The 19,294-nt window shown below is 40.4% G+C and overlaps 1 protein-coding gene across 3 annotated transcripts in view; it reads left to right on the plus strand.

Annotated features, from left to right (window-relative positions):
* The window catches only part of CLSTN2 (calsyntenin 2), a 1,635,505-nt gene that overhangs the window by 1,029,139 nt on the left and 587,072 nt on the right, over nt 1-19,294 (plus strand). For all 3 annotated transcript variants that reach the window (XM_029615596.1, XM_029615595.1, XM_029615597.1), the window contains one exon: nt 18,999-19,194. In XM_029615596.1, coding sequence (XP_029471456.1) covers nt 18,999-19,194 — 196 coding nt within the window. The remainder of the gene's footprint in view (nt 1-18,998; nt 19,195-19,294) is intronic.

Raw genomic sequence — 19,294 nt, forward strand, 5'->3', positions numbered from 1 at the left:
GGTACGCGGTAAATTAGCAGGTTAAACACGCGGCAAAACTGCAGGTTAAAAAGGCGATAATCGGGGCGCACGTTACTGGATCGGCGGGAATAGCTAATCTGATCGTTTTCATATCATATACATGCCGCGAGCGGAAAGGGTTACCCGTTGATTTCAAGAAGCGGTAAGGATGGATTAAAAGGGATAGTGAATTGCGGGTTGGACTTACACGGCCAAATTGTGGGTACAAAGTGGGTTAGAAGCAGGGTAACCGCGGCCGCGCTTTACTGTATCGGCCTGATTGGTAGGTTGTTGCTGTTTTAGTGGCTCTCTGAGGTCATGTCCATGCCCAAGATGCATTATAGTAGGCCTAATACCATATAGGTTCATAGTATCTCTTGCTTTTTTGCAAGGCTTTCTGGTTGGCACCTCAGCTGTTCATATAAATATAATATATATATTGTAAGTGATATTTTTACCTCAGAAGACTGTGCTTTGAGTGTTCTTTTTCATGTAAAATCTGTTACTATACATGCATAATTTTTAATTGTGTGTGAGGAGGGTACGATGGGGTGAGGTGTGCAAAGCTCTAAAGTTTCCCTAGAATACCTAATACCCTTTCCCTGGCCATGAGCATTGCTGTATGAAGATTGAACAGAGCCTCCCAACTCATGCTGTCATGTGTTATGTAATGGGTGAAGGCACAGTTTTTCATTTGGCCATAGGTGGCAAATTGCATGGCTACAGCTCCCACTATGGCAAAATGGCACCAAAAGTGGCAAGAATAGCCAAAGGCACTATAAAGGTACAAGGAGTGGCAGTTCTCCAAGGCACTGCCAGAGGAGTAAAGAACACACAGGGACAGTAACTTTCAAACCAGCACGTGTGCATATCTTTGCGTGTATATGTTGGCCTGTGCCCAGGGATGCATACATTTAATAACATATGAGCACGTATGCGCATGTTATAAAATTGCCTGGCCGCATACACACATGTGCACATGCATGTGCATGCAAATCTCACGTCTACCACTTAAATCAGGGGATTTTAAAAAGGGGCGCATACTGATGCCATTCCAGTTCGTCTCCCATTTGTCCAGTTAAGAGAGAGATCCTCAAACCCCCCTCCCCCCCCCCCCGGTTTGATAGCCTTCACTCCCCTGACCCTTAAAACCCCTCAGAGCTGCCTAGTTTTCTTTAAATTTTAACTGCACAGCATCCATAGCAGAAGTAAAGTTACGAGGCAGGGGGTCTCGGCATGCTGGGTTGCATCGGTATGTACGCATGCACTTTAGGTTCATTCTCTGAAATACCCATGCCCCGCCAAGACTATGCCTACGCCCTGCCCCATTTCGAAAACTTTGGAGATGTGCGCACTGTGGGAGATACACGTGTATCTCAATGGCTTTTAAGACAATTGTTAAGGCGAAACGGGCAGGGGAGGTCAGAGGAATCAGGCCTCGGGGTGTTGTTTGCCAAACTCCACTGAGGCATGACTCTGCCGTGTTCTTCTGCCTCCTTTTAACAAATGTTACCTACATAGTATGACCCTGCTAAGTTCCTCTGCTTCCTTTTAAGAAACGCTAACTCAGAGGCATGACTCTGCTGAGTTGTTCTGCCTCCATGTAACAAACTGTGCCTCCGAGACCTTGGCTGCTTAGCACTAAACAGTTGTTGTGGTTAAGCAGGCAGGGAGGTCAGTGGAATTAGGCCTCAGTTTTGGTGTTTGCCCAATACCACAACAAAGCTTAACTCCTAACTTCCCCTGCCTGCTTCACTCAAAACGGTTGTTGAGGTGAAGCAGTCGGGGGAGGTCAGAGGAATCAGGCCTCAGTGGGGTATTTGACAAACACCACAGTGGCATGACTCCACTGAGTTCCTCTGACTCTTCCACTAAAAACCAACATTTAAGAATAACTTATCATTTAATATCCTGGCTTCCTCCAACCCTAACCACTGAGGCCTGTCACAGATATGATGCCATGTTCCATTACCAATGAGGCCTGTCACTTTCAGTTACAGCATGCCGTGTTCTAACCATTGACACTGCGGCTTGTCATTTACAGCTGCGGCATGCCATGTTCCAAACATTACCAATGGGGTCTGTCATTTATAGGTACGGCATGCCATGTTCCAACCATTAACATGGAGGTCTCTCACTTTCAGGTATTGATGGGGAGGGAGTAGACAAAACTCAGTTTACAGAAGAGAATGTATGGGAAAAGCTGGGAAAACTGAAAGTGGACAAGGCCATGGGGCCAGATGAGGTACATTCCAGGATACTGAGGGAGCTCAGAGATGTGCTGGCAGGTCCACTGAAAGACCTTTTCGATACCTGAAAATGGGAGTAGTGCCATGTGACTGGAGAAGAGCAGTGGTGGTCCAGCTTCACAAGAGGGGTAGCAGAGATGATGATGGAAACTAGCCTTAGCTTAGTCTGGGGAAAATTAATGGAGACTCTGCTGAAGGAAAGGATAGTGAACTATCTACAATTCGGTGGGTTGCTCGACCGAAGGCAGTATGGATTCACCAGTGGAAGGTCCTTTCAGACATCTGATTAATTTTTTTGACTGGTGACTAGAGAGATGGTTCAGGGAAGAGCGCTCAATGTGATTTACTTGGATTTTAGTAAAGCTTTTGATACGGTCCCACATAGGAGACTCGTGAACAAAATGAGAAGCATAGGAGTGAGTGCCAAAGTAGTAGCGTGGATTGCAAACTGGTTGAGAGGCAGGAGACAGCGTGTAATGGTAAATGGAACCTTCTCTGAAGAAAGAACGGTGTTAAGTTGAACACCACAGGGTTCGGTTTTGGGACCGATTCTGTTCAATATCTTTGAGTGACCTGGCAGAAAGGATAGAAGGTAAAGTTTGTCTGTTTGCAGATGATACTAGATCTGCAACAGAGTGGATATGTCTGAAGGAGTAGAGAGAAAGAAAAGTGATTTCAGAAAACTTGAAGGGTGGTTGAAGATTTGGCAGCTTGGATTCAATGCCAAGAAGTGCAGAGTCATGCATCTGGAGTACGGCAATCCAAAAGAGCTTTAAGTGATGGGTGGTGAAAGACTAATGTGCACAAACTGGGACCTTGGTGAGATAATGTCTGATGATCTGAAGATGGTGAAGCAATGTGACAAGGCGATAGCTAAAGCCAGAAGAATGCTGGGCTGCATAGTTAGAGGAATAACCAGTAAGCAAAATGAGGTGATAATGCCCTGGACTACTGGGTTCAGTACTGATGCCTGTATCTCCAAAAGGATAAAGTCAGGATAGAAACAGTCCAAAGAAGAGTCACCAAAATGGTGAGGGGTCAGCATTTGGAAGACTTATGAGGAAAGGCAGGGCCAGAGGAACCACTAGGTGAGCTACGCCTGTGCCTAGGGCGCCGAGACTTAGGGGGCGTCGTCGCCGCTCATGGCCACTTCAGGCGGCAGAATTTTGAAAGGGCAAAAAGTGCCCCTTCAAAATTCTGCCCAGCCCCCAGCTCACCCTACTTTCACCTCCCTGTTGTGCCATCCTCCTAACATCCCCCTGGTGGTCCAGCGGAGGGCCCGGGAGCGATATGCCGCTCCCAGGGCCTCGGCTGCCACTAACCAAAATGGCGCTGTGGTCTTTAGCCCCTAGCATATGACAGGGGCCAACCTAATGGTAGCCCTGAAGAAAGGCCAACCAATGGTAGCCCCTGTCACATGGTAGGGGCTGAAGGCCACCAGCACCATTTTGGTTAGTGGCAGCCGACGATCCAGGAGTGGCAGATCACTCCCGGGCTCCCTGCTGGACCAGGTGTTTTGTGAGGGGTTTTTTTGGGGTAGAGGGGGAGGTTGGGAGGGTGGGGGAGTAGTGCCATGTGGTCCCTGCCCCTAGAGTCAGGGCTGTAACCGGGGTCGGGCTGGTGGCAGCACGACGGGGAGTGTGGGGGGGGGGGGTGAACGGCGCAAGGCTGTGAAGGTACCTAGGGTGCCGAATCCCCTTGCACCAGCCCTGAGGAAAGGCAAAAGGATCTGAATATGTATACCCTGGAAGAAAGAAGGTGCAGGGGAGATATGATACAGACCTTCAGATATGTGAAAGGTTTTAATGATACACAGTTGTCAAACCTTTTCCATTGGAAAAAATCAATAGAACTAGCGGTCATGAAATGAAACTCCAGGGAGGATGACTCATAACCAATGTCAGGAAATATTTCTTCATGGAGAAGGTGGTGAATGCCTAGAATACCCTTTTGGAAGAGATGGTGAAGATGAAAATAGTCTAGGAATTCAAAGGGGCATGGAATAAACACTGTGGATCCCTAAAAGCTAGAGTGGAAATAAGAGTGCATGGGGGTAACTGGGTGGTTTAAAAATTGCTACCCTTAACAAATAAGCCTTGATACTGATAATGCAACTCCATCATTTTTCACTGCTTCAATGGCAGTGGGGAAAAAGGGAATTGGATATAGACAGCAACCAACAAGGTCCCCGCCATTTACGGTTTGGGGAACAAATAAACATGGGGGTAACTAGTTGATGTGGTGCTGCTTACTACCCTTAATCACTAAACCTGATACTTTTGATGCAACTGCAACATTTCTCTCTGCTTTCATGGCAACAGTTAAGGGAAACTGGATTCAAATAGCATCAGAGGGCCCCGACTTTTACAGTCTGGTAAACTGATGAGCATGGAGGTAACTTGTACAGTGCAGCAGACACTGGCATAACCTTGCTGGGTAGACTGGGTGGATCATTTGGTCCTTTTCTGCCATCATTTCTATGTTTCTGTGCCATCTTCCAATTATTAACACTGAATCCTGTCACTTACAGCTACAACATGCCATGTTCCAAACATTACCAATGAGGCCTGACACCCCTATGGTATGCCATTTTCTTAATCTAATGACTGAGGCCTGTCACGTACACCTATGGCATGCCATGTTCAAACCACTACCACTGAGGTGCTAGCCATAGATTGCATTACAAATTTACTGAAACACTCCTCAGCATTTTAAGACCATTCATCATCTATGGTATTCACCTTCTTGACATTTCTTGCTCTTCCCATGGCTATCTATTCTTTTGCACACTTGTTGCACCACTTCATGAACCATAACTGATTTCATGGCCCTCTAGAATTTCCTCTGTATTGTGCATTTGGGTACCTACTACCTAGCTGTGATGTGTGTTGCTTACTCTATGACACAAACCTATCCTACTGGATTGGTGGATCAGCCTGGTGCAGCCATACTTTGACAGGAAGAGTCATCCGCCCTCTCTATGGCTGTCTGCATGCCCCAACAGAATGACTGGAATCTCCCATGCACTCTGCCTTAATGCTATGCCCCTCATCCTACTCCTTCAGATCTCCCATGCTTTAATGCTATGCCCCTCATCCTACTGCTTCAGATCATTGGGACGCTCAGTCTTGCTGTCATGTGCAGATTTTATACCTTTATATTCTTAACTTCTTTCTGCCTGTATCTTCTTGGCATACTCCAGCTCTTACACTTTGAGGACTTCTTAACATTCTGGGGTGCTGCTGTGCACCTCTCACATGCTTTTGAATTCTTTATCTTGGTACCACTCTTTCTAGTTCCCTTTATCTATACCTTGGGATTTTTTCTGCTACAGTTTCTGCTTCATTCCCCCTTTATGTTGCTTTAGGGTTCTGATGCCACTTTTGGTGCCATTTTGCACTTCATGATGCCATCAATTGTTCATGACACTATTGCTGGGCTGCTATCCTCTTTCTATACCTTGAGGTGTTCTTCCTCCTCTTACTGCTTCTTGGCTTCACTTACATTGCATTACAAAACTCCTGCCAATCCCGTAAGCCTTTGCGGAGCCTTAGGCCACTTTATGCCACTTTTTGATGCCACTTTGCCATTTTCTAAAGTACTGTGCAGCTCTTTCCTCCTTTTGATGATTTCTTCTCCCAAGTTTCATTACAATTGATATACAATTCACTTTTTTAGAGCCTATTATAGACTGTAATAATTCTCCTATATGTTTTAATGGAAAACTAATGAAATGAATAAACAATTTTTTTTCATTCTGAAACTAATGAAACAAATGAATGAACTGAAATTAAATTTTTTTGTCTGCACATCTCTAGTTACTTTACCACTCAATAATGTGGTAAAACTCATGGTGAAAAGTTTAGCGCCCTTTGGGGTCTTTGATTTATTTTCTACTTTACCTTTCATAGAAATTAATACTGGTTATATATCCAGTGTTAAAACCTAATGGGTCCTAGTTAAATTTTGGTAACACTCATGCAAATTACATGTGGTAACATTGTTCGCAAATGGGCTTTAAGGTCAATGCTATTAGTATATAAACTCAGGGCAAAATTCAAATTATGTTTTTAAGCAGGTAAGCATGTATTTACCTGCCTAAAAGCATAAATTGTATATTACTTCCTCCTTACTGTAAGTGAAAGTATATATATGATGAAACAGAATATCTAGAAATAATGGAATAATTTCTGCACTTAACTAAAATAAGAAAAAAATATTCTGGCAAGAATCACATACTCATACTTAATCTCATTGCTTCACCATGTCTCTCATCCAATGTGACAGACCATACTGTGCTTTATAATTCTGTTTTGATTTAGATATCAAAAAATGATGCTTAAAACATTTACATTCTGTAAGCATACCAAGTATTCACTGGCTAAGATCTTAATCTTTGATCTTCATTATGGTTTCCAATCCTAGTCACATCATACATCATTAGCTTCCTAATATGATCAGCTACTTTTATGTATTTTATTAACAGTTGTCCTTTAACATTCAGAAGTGCTTAAAGTGACTACAAAATTACTGCAGGCTTTGCAATACCCTTTGAAATCTCATACACTCAGCCCTCTAAGCCTCTATGATAATAGTATTCACCTTTTTTCAAAAGATATACACATTAAAGTGGGTTATCAGAGCGCAGAACAAATTATCTTCTATTTTCTTCATGGTAGACCTTACTAATCTAGAGGAGAAATCATTGGACGATCCATCTTTCAGACAGACATGGAATTAGGGCATTTATAGTATCTGCATTCCTAGTGTTTACTGAAGGAAGACTGACTGGAATTGTACCACAGATTTTTGATATGCAAATAGAAAACTGGCAAGCAACAACTATAATTTTTTTTTATATTTTACTTTTCACTCTTTAAAGTGGATTACATTCAGGCACTGTAGGTATTTCACTATCCCCAGAGGGCTTACAATCTAAGAGGGTTATTTTTCAAAGCATTATTGCCTTATCCAGCCCTAAGTTTGTACCTGAGGTAATGAAGGGTAAAGTGACTTGCCCAAGGTTACAAGGAGCAACAGTGGGATTTGAAGTCTGGTCTCCTGTTTCTTAGCCCACTGCTCTTGGCACTACGCTACTCATCCACTCTTGGCAAAGCCACCTCCACATACAGATGCAAATAGATTGCCCCTCATATGAATTATACAGGACAGCAAAGTGGATTGATAGAGATTTAATGTGTCTATGCCATTTTTTAAGCCAGTGTACTATCTGAAATCTGAACTAATGCTGTTTCAAGAATAATTTCAATTTCAGTAACTATTAAGATTACATCTTTGAAAGTTTTAGTCATTAAAGATATTTTTTTTATTTGTGTCTCTGGAGAAAGTCCTTTATACATAGGTTTCCAATAACTTATATGTCTATTATTCAGTTCGTTTTGTACTTACTTATAAAGGCATTCAATTTATTTAAAATGTCAATTTGTTTAAAAAATATGCTGAGATCCATATACAGTGCTATTTGACTGGCTAAGTTAAGACTTATAATTAATCAAAAAGTGGAACAATACTGTCTCCCTTTTTTTTATATATTATATATGAAATCTTCTTATATTAAACAACACTCACTGTGTTATAGCATGTTAAATGTCTTTCAGTTTAAAAACAACTTTTAGCCGATTTCCAAGAAGGAAAAAAAATTTGGGGGGGTGGATTGAAAGTTTCATATATTAAAGTGGGTGACCCTGCACCATATTGTGAGTATAATCATTAACTTCCAACCACCTCCGTGTATATTTTTTTAAATTTTTCTTACTGTATTAAAGTCCCAAAAGAATGTTTTTAAATGACATCAATTGATCGATGCATTACTCTTGATAAGATTTTAAATGTTACCTTCTTATTTTTGCTGAAGTCTTTCAAGTGATTCGAGTATGAATACCTTAAACTCTTCTACTGATCCTGGATAGATGTAAAAATCCCAACATGCACATGTTTCAAACCATGCGTCCTTCTTCAGGGGATGTAGACACTGTGAACACACTATAAAAAACGGGTTATTGCCATACTCCTTGTTTTTTAACATATCCTGTCTCGTTGTCCCTTCGATGTTCAAACTGACGCCATGAATTTTTCCACTTTTTGATTAATTATAGTTATAGTTCACTGTTTAATGGTGAAGTAGATTTTTGGTAAGTTAAGATTTAGCCAGACGAATAGCACCATTTGAATATCTGGGCACACTCAGCAGCCAACACTTAACTGGCTATCTTTCTATCCTGCTAAAAAGCCAAATAAGTTGGTGGTGAGGTAGGGGCACTCAAGAGGAGTTAGAAAACAGCAATATTTAGCATAAAAGCAGTCTTAAAGTTAGCCAGATGAATATGTTAGCAAAGTTAGTCATGTTTGTTTATTCATTTCTACTTACATACTGCCAATGCCAATAGCTCTGTTTTACAAAAAAATAACATACATAAAATAGTGGATGCAAAACATAAAACAACAAAAAGCATGACTACTACTCAATGTCTGAATAACTTTAAAAAGTGGGACCTTATCAGCGTGTCAATTGTGAGCATGTCTGAAAAGATAGATTTTCAGCAATATTTTGAAGGTTTTTGTACAGGTTGTTAACTGCAAGACCTGTGCTAAAAGGCTCCACACAGCCAACCGCACATGCTGAACTGATGGAGCATCAAGTAGGCCACATTGTGAAGATTGTTAAACCCGTGATGGATTATAAATCCTAAGCAAATAATATGGCCAGAGAAATGAGTCAAGCGCCAGGAGCTTATGCACCAGCATAGCAATTTTGTAAGAAACATGTGACTCTAAGGCAACCAGTGAAGACTGATCAAAATTGGAGAGATACAGTATGACCCTCATATGGATACCTGAAATCAGTCAAGCAACTGCGTTCTGCAAGAGCTGCAATGTGTAAGGAATTAGCTGGAAGAGCATAATATAGCACATTGCAGTATTCCAACAGGGGCATTATTATAGCATGCATGACTGAGTGGAAGTCAGAATTAGACACATTTTGTAATCCATACATTTGTTCATATTAACTCATATGGAAATATGGAAATGTATTTATTTATGTTATTTATGAACATTTGATAATGAGCTGCTTATGAATTAATATGGGTTTAAGGAAATTGTGTGACGTAATGCCATCCACAGTACTAAGCCATCAGAACTGTAAAAACAAACTATGAGGTCCATATTCAGAAGCATGGATAACTCAGATGTCATCCAGCTAAATTAATATTTGAGTACTTATTTCTTTTTTAGCCTGCTAACAAGTTAGCTGGCTCAGATTTATCCAGCTAACTCTGATATTCAGTAGTGTGGCTGCACTATTGAATATACTACCAAGTCGCGTTATGGGCTTTTCCCATGCAAAAAACACCTTTAGGCATGTGAAAAGCACCATAATGCTGATTTAGAAAAGAGATGGAGTTTGGGGCAGAATTTTTGGCCAGTTGGGCTGGAGTTGCAAACCCATATTGCATAGTTTTAACATGGCGATTAACTACAACTTTTATCATTTGTGTTAAGCTGTGTGACATGGCTTTATCACAGTTTGTAATGTTTTCACACATGAGAGAAAGATGGACAGACAGGCAGATGGACAGACTAGCTATAAAGCTCTCATAGTAGTTAGGTATTTATACCACTATAGGAGGCCCACCTAGTTACTCGAGGTGAGGTTTAGATATTAGTGTAGGGGTCAGGGGCCACTTTGACATTCAGAGTGACATGTACAAACAGAACAGTGCATTCTTATGAAGATTTGATGTCCTTCGGAGTGAGAAAACTCAACCAAAGATGAGATTTGTACATTGTTCTCTCAACCTAGCTTGATGTTACCCAGGTAGAGAGTCCATCAAGCTAGGTTGAGAGAATATTGTACAAATCTCATCTTTGTGTGACTTTCCTCACTCTAAAGGACATCAAATCTTCAGAAGAGTTTACTGTTCTCTTCGTACGTCTCACTCTGAATGTCAAAGTGGCCCCTAAACACTATTAATATCTAAACCTCACCTCGAGTAACTAGGTGGGCCTCCTATAGTGGTATAAATATCTAACTACTATATGCACTTTTTAGCTTAGGCTCTCTCTCTCTCACTCTCTCTCTCATAAATAAGCTATTACCATAAAACACATCCCTCTTCCTATCAGATGTGATAGTTTGATGAATATAGCCCTTAGCAAGATAAATCTATCCAACTAAGGGCCACATTTTTCCCAGACATGTCATGTGATTTAGGTGTATACAGACATAACATTTTATTTTATTTTTTATTTTGTTTCCTTTTTTTCTGTTAAATTTATTTTAGTGCACACTAATTCAGTTTAAGGAAGTGATTTACAAAGTGTTATGTGGGGGTTATGCAAGTAAAATTAACATATTCAAATGTAAGTATCATGCACAACATGTATCTTAATTTCTAAACCTCAGGAGTATGGATTTTAAATGATTGTCCACATTGACTCTAAAATCCATTTGCTGAGTTGTAACCCCTAATATGGAACTCAGTGTTATGTAACCATAATTTGGATTTCATTTTTGTCCTATGCATTTGTCTGCATTAAATTTCATCTTCCTTTTAGAGGCTGAGTTCCCTAGTCACTGTCAGCTTGTGGTTTCAGCATATGAATAATTTTCTAATGTCTGCAAATTTGACCACCTCACACTTTGCTCCCTTTTCCAGCTCGTTAGTGAATATATTATACAATACTGGTACCAGCACAGATCCCTGGGGCACTGTATTATTTACCTATCTCCATTTAGAAAAATTACCATCTAATCCTACACTCTGTCCCCTATCTTTTAATCAGTTTTCAGTCCCTAGCAGGACATTGCCTCCTATCCCATGACTTTTTAATTTCCACAGGTCTCTGTCAAATGTTTTCTGAAAATTCAGGTATTCTCTATCAATAGGATCTCTTCCAACCACATGTTTCTGTACACATTCAAACAATTGTAATAGATTACAAAGGCCTGACTTGGCTTTGCTAAATCCATTTTGGCTCTTCCCCATTTATGCATGTCTATTCAAATGTCCAGTGATATTGTTCTTAACAATAGATTCAACCATTTTGTCTCGCACACATAAGACTTGCCAGTTTTTTATTTTCTGTAACATCTCTGGAGCCCTTTTAAAATGTTGGTGTTAAATTTGCCTCTCTCCAGTACCTGGCAAGGTGCCATATTGAAGTAATAAACTAGAGATTACCAGTATCAGGTCTACAATTTGCTATTTGAGTTCTTTCAGAAGCCAGGGATAAAGATTATCTGCTCCTGGTGAATTGTAGGGACGTGTTTTCATTTGAAATGGCAATATCATTGACATTGGCTATGTTCATATCATTTTATGTCATTTAAAAAAAAGAAATGTTAGGAAAAAAAATGAAATTTCATGTGTTTTTCTATCGTTTTTACTGCACACTGTTTGCAATTAGTGCACACTATTTTTCAAAATAAAAAAAAGACAAAAAATTCCAATGAAATGAAATTTGGTGAGAATCTTACCCCAAAGATACAAAATCATAGTATTTGGCCTGTACAACTCTAGTGATTCGCTGTATTTAAACTTGTGAATTTGATTTAATAAATCTTCCAGTTTTGTAAGGATTTGCTTCACTTCCTCAGAATAATCTCTTTAAAGAATGGCTCCTGTGTGGGTATCTCCTCAACATCCTTGCCAGTAAAGACTGAAGTAAAGAATTCATTTATGGAATAATTGTCAAAGGATTTATGTGCATAAATGTAACATAATATCGTAGCAATTTTAAAAAGCCATTTACTTGAGTAAAGTGCACTTACATAATTAAATCCTATGGACAATTCAATGGCATTACTGTAGCAACTTTGAAAAGCAAAGTGCATTTACGCGAGTAATACCCAGTTTTACTCAAGTAAATTCTTTTTAAAATTAGGCCCTAAGTTTTTCTGTTTTTTTCCTGGCCCTGTCTGAGTACCCTTTTACAATATAGTGGTCCAACTGACTCCTGTGCAGGCTTTCTGCTTCTGATATATTTGAGAGAGTTTTTTATTACCAATTTTTGCCTCTTTGACAAGTTTATTTTCTAATTCTCTCTTAGCCTACCTTATTACTGTTTTGCATACACCTTGCCAGTATTTAAGCTCTTTCCTATTCTCTCCTTTTGGACTTGCTTTACATTTTTTTTCAAAGGATGCCTTTCTGATTTTAATAGCCTCTTTGACATCGCCATTTAACCATGCTGGCAGTTGCTTGAACTTCCTTTAACCTTGTTAATATGTGGAATACCTTTTCTCTGAATCTCCAGGGTGGTATTTTTTTAACAATCTCCTTATCTCTTACAAACAGCTAACTCTTTTTAGTTTCCTTTTAACAAAATTCCTCATTTTATCATAGTCTACTTTTTTTTAAGTTAAATGCTGTGCCATTCTTACTGGGACCAAAGCAGGAGCAATGGAATGGGCAGGCTGAAACAGTTGAAACTCTCATTACCTAAATGATCCAGGAATGTTCCGCTCCCACTGGAAATGTCCATCTCCTACAACCTCTCCCAGCCATAGGCCCATCGCTGAATATCTTGACAAAGTTAACCAGATAGGTTTACTGACTGGACAGCAGCTGAAAAAGGAGCCCCATTAGGATTTTCAGGATAGGTTGATCCAGTCCTGTTTTTACCACATTGAATGCAGGATCTTGTTCTGATTTCCCTATTGCAGTCCCTATCAAAAGGAAGATTATATGTACCTGCATGCAGAGGAATAAAACCAGGACTGAAGCAACCTATCCTGATAATCTGGAGCCAATTGGGGACTCTAAGCCTCATATATTTATAGCTAAATGGACAAATATGATACTGGTGGACAAATTTATATCTGCTAGATGTTAGCTTGAGAATCCTGGATCAGCAACATTTAAGAAACAAGTGATCCTAGTTTCTTTTAGAGGGCACATCTGAGGAAAATAGTGGAAAAAGTCCTTATTCGAATGGGACAATATTGAACACTGTACCTGGGAAAGTATTTTTGATGTGACAGTAACTGGCTACATCGTATCTGTTGAGTACCTACAAACAAACTATGGGCCTCATTTTCCAATATAGCATTGGTATCGCATGCGATACCAAAAAGGGGTGTACCTTATGCTAATAAGCATATGTATCATGAATTGCACTATCAGCTATGCAAAAGGCTGTTATTGCAAGTTGCACTATTAGCCCAATTTGGGCTACATTGCTGTTCATGATGTCTCCTGACAGGCCTGTTTCAGTATGATGCAGGCTCAGGGGGGAGAGGGAGAGAGGGAGGGAGAGAGAGAGAGAGAGAGAACCTTACCATAGTGCAGCCTCCCTAGACAGGTATTTCTATCCCTATGGGAGGCCCACCTAGTAACTTGAGGTGAGGGTTAAGTATTAGTGTAGGGGGTTAGGGGCCACTTTCACATTCAATGTGAGACGTACGAACAGAACAGTGCTCTCTTGTGAAGATTTGATGACCTACAGAGTGAGGAAACTCACTCCAAGATGAGATTTGTGCAATGTTCTCTCCACCTAGCTTGTTGTTACCCAGGAGAGTACATAAATAACATGAAAAGGAAATATTTCTACCTCTGTACAATTCATTGGCAATACCTTATGTAGAGTACTGTGTTCCATTTTGAAGTCACATCTACAGATAGCAATGTGGAGGAATACAACCAAAATGGGGCATAGTTCTTCTAACAGACCCCTCAAACTTAAGCCAGGATTCATAAAATTATTGCATATGATAGGAAGAGGGGTGTGCTTTATGGTAATAGCACATTTTGTGATAAATAGGCTATCTTAGCACTTTGCATAGGTATTACTGCAAAGTGCAATAACTTTTTTGCACTTTGCGGTAAGTGCCACAATTGATGCAATTCCTACCTACAACCACTGGGGGAGAGAGAGAACCTACCTATAAGGCCCTTCTAGTACTTAGGTATTTTACCTCTATATGAGACTCACCTAGTTACTTGAGGTGAGGTTTAGGTAGTAGTGTAGGGGTTAGGGGCCACTTTGACATTCAGAGTGAGATGTACAAACAGAATAGTACACTCTTGTGAAGATTTGATGTCCTTCGGAAAGAGGAAACTCATAGAAAGATGAGATTTGTACAATCTTCTCTCAACCTACTGTAGCTTGATGGACTACATCTCTCTATATGAGGCCTAACTCCAGTAACTATGTGGGCTCATATAGAGGTATAAATATCTAACTACTAGAAGGGCCTTATAGGTAAGTTCTCTCTCTCTCTCTTTCTCCTGAAAATGCTATTTGTGAAAAGATTGCAAAGTACAATATGATTATATAACCATAGGGGCGGATTTTAAGAGCCCTGCTCGCCTACATCCGCCCAAATCCGGGCAGATTTAGGCGAGTAGGGCCCTGCATGCCGGTGAGCCTATTTTACATAGGCCTACCGGCGCGCGCATAGCCCCGGGACTCGCGTAAGTCCTGGGGTTTTCTGAGGGGGGCGTGTCGGGGGGCGGGCCCGAACCGCGTGGCGTTTTCGGGGTGTGTCGGGAGCGTTCCGGGGGCGGGCCCGGGGGCGTGGCTGCGGCCCGGGGCGGTCTGGGGGCGTGGCCGCGCCCTCCGGACCCGCCCCCAGGTTGCGTCCCAGCGCGCTAGCGGCCCGCTGGCGCGCGGGGATTTACATCTCCCTCCGGGAGGCGTAAATCCCCCAACAAAGGTAAGGGGGGGGTTTTGACAGGGCTGGGCGGGTGGGTTAGGTAGGGGAAGGGAGGGGAAGGTGAGGGGAGGGCAAAAGAAAGTTCCCTCCGAGGCTGCTCCGATTTCGGAGCGGCCTCGGAGGGAACGGGGGTAGGCTGCGCGGCTCGGCGCGCGCCGGCTATACGGAATTGATATCCTTGTGCGCGCCGATCCAGGATTTTAGCGGATACGTGCGGCTACGCGCGTATCTACTAAAATCCCGCGTACTTTTGCTTGCGCCTGATGCGCCAGCAAAAGTACACCAAATCGCGCGGTTTGAAAATCTACCCCATATTGCACAGCTTAATGCAAATGAACAAGGTATAGTTATTTCTGGCATTAAAACTGTGTGATATGGCATTGCAAAGTCAGCCCACTTGGACAGAAATCCTCCCCCTTTTCCAAATTAGCATCGTACCATACGTTATGGTGTTTTTCGCATGCGAAAATACCTTAACGGATGCAAAAAGCCCATAACACGACTTAGAAAATAACCCCCTTACAGATGTAAATATTTATACTCTTGAGGAAAGAAGGGATAGTGGTGGTATGACAGGCATTTAAATGCCCGAAAAAGGCAAATGTAACATAAAAGCAGTAAACATTTATTGCTGGGAAGGAGAAAGTATTAATAATAACTTAAGAACAAATTAGAAACTCGTGTCTCACAAACACCATGGCAGATGTATGATACAGCCTCTCAGCAAAGTAAAGACAGGTAAAGACTAGAACTTAGAAAAGCAATGGACTTGTGCACAAGATCCTGTGGTGGGAAAGCAATGACAAAGGTGAAGATCAAGTAGAATCATGGTATTTCAGTCAATAGGGCAAATTAACAGACTAGATAATTCTTGTGTTCTTTGCCATACATTTCTCATTTTGCATGTCCTTACAGTTCCTTAGCACTAACTTTAGCACTCAGGCTTACTTGCCTCCTTACTTTACTGCTCCACTACTGTTGATATCCAGAACAGTTTTTCCTTCCCCACTTCCTCAAATTTACTTCAGGTTTTCTATACGAGTTTCAGATTACTATTCTGGGATCTTCATAAAAGTCTATTACCCTTTTCTTTAGCTGTACCTATTCTGCCAGATTGAATTTAGGTCTCAAAAGCTAAACAGAGTGATTAGTGATATTCTGTGTATCAGCCGTGACCCTACCCAATCCTCACATATTATTGACCCATACTAGTTAAACTTCAACCCCGGCTAAAAGGGGATTTAGTTCTTTCAAGTTAGGGTTCATAATATTTATAGTATAAAAATATAGATCATATTAGCAGAAAAGTATCACTTAGGACCCTTAGTATGTCCATTTTTATCTGCCTACTCTGCTGTTATAAGTCTTACTTGAGCTGTGATCTTATCCCTTCATATTATACTAAGGTACCTTTGTATATATTTCATGCATGCTTGAATTCTTCCACTTATTTGACACCTATAACCTCTGCTGAAAGTCTGTTCCAGATGTCTACCACCATCTAAGAAAAAAAGTATTTTCTCACATTCCTGTGAGCTTTGCCCTTGAGTTTTTCATTTTGAGCAAAATGCCACCATGAGTACCTTTTTGAAGCCTGCTAGATATTGGAATGTTCTGTATCAACTAATCACTTTATTTATCATTTGCTTTTCCTAAGGGACCTCAAGGCAAGGTATAACAAATTAAAAAAAAAAGAAAAAAGAAAAAAAACACATAATATCATAAAACAAAATAAAATCACAGATCTGTTTCTCCTTTTCCTTTTTCTTCTAGAGTATACATCTTGAGCGTCTTAAGTCTCTGAGCAAGCAATATCTTCTTGGTCTTTCTTTGAATTCTCTCTACCTTATCAATGTCCTTTTCTAAATGTGGTCTCCAGAACTCAACACAGTTTCAAAGTGAGGTCTCACTGGAGATCTATAGAGAGGAAATATTACTTCTGTCTTTCTACTAGTGATGTCTCTTATTGCACTCATGTATACTGTTAGCTTTTTTAACTAACTACCCTGAGATCATCAAAGATTATCATATCTAGCTTTATTTTCTGATAATATGATATGCATACCAGGCAATATTGTATGACTTCTGGGGAGAGGGGTTGATATCTTTAATGTTGACATATTCTCCCAGTCCAAGGAAATGCAGGTTATAAATTAACTAAAACAAACAAATATGGTTCCTATCACTGTCTGAGGACTTACTACACATTCATTAATTTGCCTTTGCCTATCAGAGCAGAGCTAAAAGGTAAGTTTTAAAAGCCTGGCGTGCACATTAATTGAGGGATGCATGAATAAGTCAGGCTTGCGTGTGCAAACAGCATTTTAAAATGCACCCAACTACACGCATAAATGCCGAGACATGCACATCTCAAAAATTTCCACAAAGGACCGTGGGCAAGGTCTGGATGGGTCATGGGCATTTTAGGGCCTGGTCAAGAGATGTGCACTTAAATACCTATGTACTCTGGCGAGTGCTGAGGTCCCCTGCCATATAACTTTATTTCTGCTATGGATGATGTGTAACTCATAAAAGGATTGAGCCATTTCTGAGGGATTTAAATGGTTGGGGGCAACTCGGGGAGGGGGGGGGGGGAGTGTAGGCTATCAAACCAGGAGGGATTGGAGGGCCTAGCTATTAACTAGGCAGTCTGGTAGATGAACTGGTAAACTGGGAATGGCGTGGATCCGTGCCCCTTTTAAAATCCCCTGACTTGTGTGGTAGACGTTGGCTTTGTGCGTCCATGTGCACGCCCACTTAAAATTTGGCACATGTGTGCATGGCCAGGCTATTATATAATGTGCATTCATATACACTCACAAGTTATAAAATAGTGTTGTCCCTGTGTGCAGAGTGACACATGCTTGCCAATGTGTGCCCGTACCCCGGTTTGGAAGTTACTGACCCAGCATGTTAGCCAGAAAAAGAACTACTCAATACAAGCAAAAGAATTACCACCTGCCAGTACATATTTCTGTTCTCTTCAAAGCTGAGCTGAGGTCCTGGGCTTGGACATTCCAGTATTCACTTTCTGTAGGAAGGAGGGGTTCTACGCCCCCCTTCCTTGTAGCTGTTCATTTTCTTTATCTTTCCATCACCTTCCCCACCCTAAAATGAGGTGTAGTTCATCTGCTGAGGGGGTAGAATACCCAGACTCTCCTTCATCTTGGGTTCTTCTCTAGGGAAACCATTTTTTCTGCTTAACTTCATTTATCCTTTCACCCCTTGGATTGGGATTATTATTTGACCTATTCTTTCCAGTCTATCTTTGGGCACTTTGATCCAGTCATAGCTTGTTCTGCATCTGCAAAGAGGTATGCGTAGTATGATAAGAAATAGAGATTTTTGAAAAGCTGATACAACAAAATAACCCAGCATTATTATTTATTGTTTATTCTGATGTATATTCTGCCTTTCAGGTACTGTAGGAACCTGAATACAATCTGCTTTGAATTTATACTATAGATCAATGTATTAATAAAAAGAAAGCATTAAAATAAGAAGTTCTGTTGAATTTGTATTGTGAAATGCCCTTCTTGATTTTATTTGTGACATTTTGATTGTAAGCTTTTCAGGAAATAACTTAAGGTATTTTATTTTTAAGAGGCTTTGCTGATTAATAATGTTTTTAATAGAAGAAGAAAAATATTTTGACTATTGTTTGTTTATATTACTATTTTATTTTTATTGGTTCTGTATTTTTATGTTGTCTGTTTTGTATTACTTTCTTTATTTTTTAATGTTTCATTGTAAACTGCTTAATAGGATTTGTGCCATTGCAAACTGAATATAAGAACTGTAAAATAAAATATGTAAACAGAGGTATTCTTGATTGAACACATTAGCATAACTATCTTATGAGGGAGAACGGAAAGGCCACAAGTAGAGAATATGTTATAATGATGCTTTTCTGGTGTATAGTATTTCATATCATTATATTGGAATTTTTCTTTGAACCTGAAAAATATGCCATTCAACCAAATCCAACAACTTCAAAACTGCAGAGCTCTGGATTTGTTTTTGTTTTGTTTTTTTTTTAATTTAAAAAAATGTTTACTCATGTTTTATAGGAGAGATCTGTGCTTTCAAAATTCGTGGCCAGGATATGCCCTTTGAAGCTGTGGTGCTAAACAAGACATCTGGAGAAGGTCGTCTGCAAGCAAAACATCCGATTGACTGTGAACAGCAGAAAGAGTATACATTTATCATCCAGGCATATGACTGTGGAGCAGGACCTACTGGAACCAACTGGAGAAAATCACACAAGTGAGTAATAAATAGAAAAAGAAAGACATTGGCTTTGGTATTTTCACTTGAATCTAGTATAACTTGAAAAGATTCATTAAAACTAGTCATGAGAAAGCAA

The sequence above is a fragment of the Rhinatrema bivittatum genome, chromosome 9, assembly GCF_901001135.1.
Source record: "Rhinatrema bivittatum chromosome 9, aRhiBiv1.1, whole genome shotgun sequence".
Lineage (NCBI taxonomy): Eukaryota > Metazoa > Chordata > Amphibia > Gymnophiona > Rhinatrematidae > Rhinatrema > Rhinatrema bivittatum.